This window comes from Triticum aestivum, chromosome 4D (assembly GCF_018294505.1).
Source record: "Triticum aestivum cultivar Chinese Spring chromosome 4D, IWGSC CS RefSeq v2.1, whole genome shotgun sequence".
NCBI lineage: Eukaryota > Viridiplantae > Streptophyta > Magnoliopsida > Poales > Poaceae > Triticum > Triticum aestivum.
In genome coordinates this window covers 486,058,726-486,061,979 of record NC_057805.1, presented here as the reverse complement: position 1 = coordinate 486,061,979, position 3,254 = coordinate 486,058,726, and the positions used below count along the sequence as shown (strand labels likewise).

General features: G+C 53.7%; 1 protein-coding gene across 1 annotated transcript; it reads right to left on the bottom strand.

The window, feature by feature from the left end:
* Positions 1-2,195: 2,195 nt before the first annotated feature.
* On the bottom strand, positions 2,196-2,846 carry LOC123100491 (uncharacterized). Its single transcript, XM_044522419.1, has one exon. It carries the CDS (start codon positions 2,754-2,756, stop codon positions 2,388-2,390), a length of 369 nt encoding a protein of 122 aa, XP_044378354.1. The 5' UTR covers positions 2,757-2,846; the 3' UTR covers positions 2,196-2,387.
* Positions 2,847-3,254: the final 408 nt, after the last annotated feature.

The following is a 3,254-nucleotide window of genomic DNA, read 5'->3' as shown; positions in this document are numbered from 1 at the left end:
TTAGCAGCAGTGTGCCAGTAGCAGTAGCGCGGCCCAGCAAAGCGCGCTAGAGCTATTAGCAGTAGCGAGCTTCCATACAGCATGCTGCTGCTACACTTGTATAGCAGTAGCGCGGGCGTACACGCGCTGCTGCTACAGGTTAGCTGTAGCGCCTTATCAGTAGCGCGGGTCCCTGCGCTACTGCTATACCTAGAACCCGTGCTGCTGCTAGGCTTTTCCCTAGTAGTGACCATCTCCGTTGGTAACGGCACGAAGACCCCCTTCTGGGACTCCCCTTGGCTCCTTGGGCGCAAGCCTAAAGATATTGCCCCGCTCAGACATGAAGCTTCCATGCGTAAGAATTGGAAGGTGTGGGAGGCCCTCAAGCACAACGCATGGATCCTCAAGATCAATCCATCCACCTCTATCTCTGCTGAGCATGTCACGCAATTCTTCACACTGGATGCTCCTTCATGAGGTCCATCTTGACGAACTCTCCGAGGATGACATCCTTTGGAAGCACTCGGTCTCGGGGCATTACTCGGCGGCCTCGGCATATAAGGCGCAATTTTTAGGATTGGTTCTCTCCCCCATGGACAAGATGGTTTGGAAAATTTGGGCTCCCCCAAAAGTCAAGTTTTTTGCTTGGTTGGCTCTCCAAGACAGGATTTGGACCACGGATAGATTGGCAAAGCGTGGGTGGCCAAACTGTGATCTTTTCCCCCTTTGCAAGAGGGAACAAGAGAGTGGGAGTCACCTATTCTTCAAATGCCGCTTCTCTAGAAGGCTTTGGTCCTTGGTCATTGACAAGTACCATGCCCCGATTTCGTCATTTCCACCTGGCCCTTGTTCGACTCGGTCCAATCTTGGTGGGCAAGTACTTGCGACGACGGCTATCCGCACAAACAAGCCAAGGAATCCCTCACCATGCTTGTTTCATGGACAATTTGGAATGAGCGAGACGCACGAGTAGTTTGCCCCTCCGACAGTGCTGCTTTCCTCCATCGCCACCGAGGCTAACCTTTGGATCATCGCCGGTGCTATAAAACTAGGGTCTTTGTTATTGCGCGAGTAATCCGCATGCCGTGTGCTCGGGTTATTTGTAACTAACTCTATTCTCTCTTATTTAATGGATGAGGCAAAGCTTTTGCCTCTGTTTCAAAAAAAAAATTATTCCTCCTCGAAGGAGGATTGACCCCATGGAGAACACGAGTACAAACTCATCTACATAACACCACACCGTTCGCCACAGTCCACTACTATATGGCATAAAAACGAAGATAGAATTTTTCATACCATGGCGGATTTTTGTCGTACACCTAATGGCGTGAAGATGAATCTGACCACTGTAGCACGCCAGGGCCTTGAAGGAAGTTGGGCAACTATGAATGCGATGGTGGTCTTATGCTACTGCTGGGAAGTTGTGGTTCTTCAGCAGAGCCTCCGTCGCCGGTCCAGCCAACCCGGTGGTGAGAGAGGCGGCTCAACAATGCGAACGATGGTCGGGGAGGGGCGGTAGCTAGGAGGGGCGGTAGCTATTTTGGATGGCACAGATTAGAAATAGAGTAGACGTTCGGAGTGGTAGGAATGGGCGACGGGGTGATGATTGGGCTGGGGATGGACGACGGACTAGTGGCGGCGGCGAGCTCCAGCCAAAATCGGCATCGGTGGCAAGAAATTTTCCGCGCAGCAATTGACTTTCGTGCGGCTGTGTTTTGGTTTTGCGGCAGCATGTAGACACTGCAACTGCATTTTGGTTTTGCGTGGACTGCAACTACGTTTTGGTTTTGCTTCAGCAGTTGAAGCCAAATTTTGAGGCTGACTAACAAAATTTGGAAATGAAGATTTGACCATGACAATTTTAGTTGATGCGAGGATGGTAAACAATTTTTTGAACTAATAAATTTTGCCATGGTGAACAAATATAAAGTGGCAAAAAAAGTTTGAATTGCCATCGTCAAATTCCGAATGTTATAGGCGTCCAACAAAATTTGCACCACCATTACATTTGACCTGTCGAAGCAGTGTTTTTTGCCTTGAGTGTCCTACTCGGCAGTTTTTACATCGGCGTTTTTTCATCACCTGGACACGGTGTTTGATATTCTTCAGGCGCGTCATATTTTGTACAGGGTGTCTGTTTCTTTAGCGGCAGCGAGGTTCATTTCCTTCGTACCATGACTTTTCATACTATACCGGCTAGTTGCCATACTCTGTCAGAACGGCCCAAGGGCAAGAAAATTTGCGCTCACATTTTATTTTTATTCGTCAGTCATGCACAAAGGAGAACACAACGAAGAACGGCAGCTCTAGCAGGCGCACGCACGTATACAAAGCACAACTACTACCCGCGCCACACCGTCCAAACACACGGACACGCAAAAGGAGGAAGAGAAGCTAGCTACTACCGCCTACTGGATGTAGGACATGCCGGTGATGTCGAGGTCGCGGTCGCCGGTGGACGGCGGCGGGGGGTGCCTGGGCCTGGCCACGGGCTGCTCCGGCCCGTCGGCGCTCTGCGTGGCGCTGGCGCGCGGCCTCCCGGGCTCCCTCCGGCCCTCCTCCGCCGCGTACATCCCGCCGCCGTACGCCTCCCGCGTCATCGGCTTCATCTCCGAGATGTTGGGCGCCTGGTGCTGCTGCTCCCGCTGCAGCTGCGGCTGCCGCTGCCCGGCGGCGAGGTCGTCGAGGCTGTCGTCCGGGTCGGTCGACGGCACCTTGGGCTTCTCCTCCCTGTCCTCCATCGCCTTCTTTGCGTTGCTCGGCGTCAGCTTCTCCATCGCTCCGCTCGGCACGATCGGTCTCTGATGTAGCAAGCTTGGCTTGTAGTATTATCTCCGGCTGCAGAAATTAACAGTGGCTGAGGAAGACTGTGGGAGTGGTGGTTCGGGCGGGCTTGCTTTTATAGGTACGCGTTGGATTGGATGGATTGGATCGATGATGCATGGATCGGGAGGAAGACTCGCGAAGTTCGAGTGCGTGCACTGCTTGCGTGCTGCGCCGCGGAGGGCGACGCGTGTCGCCTGTGGGCGTTGGATTGGATCGGGCGAGCGCTGGCTGTTGGCGCCGTGGTACGGGCGGCGAACACGTGGGCTGGTCGGTGCCTCGCGCGGCGGCCAAGCGTGACTCGTGGACGCCACGGCGACAAAAGCAGCAATGCTTGTGGATAGAGCTGCGCATGGATAGGTGAGGATCCTTGTGCCGTGCTTGGATTGGCGAGCTTCGCCACGAAATGCAACTACTTCGGGCCGGAGGAGGACCGCGTCGACATGTGAAGT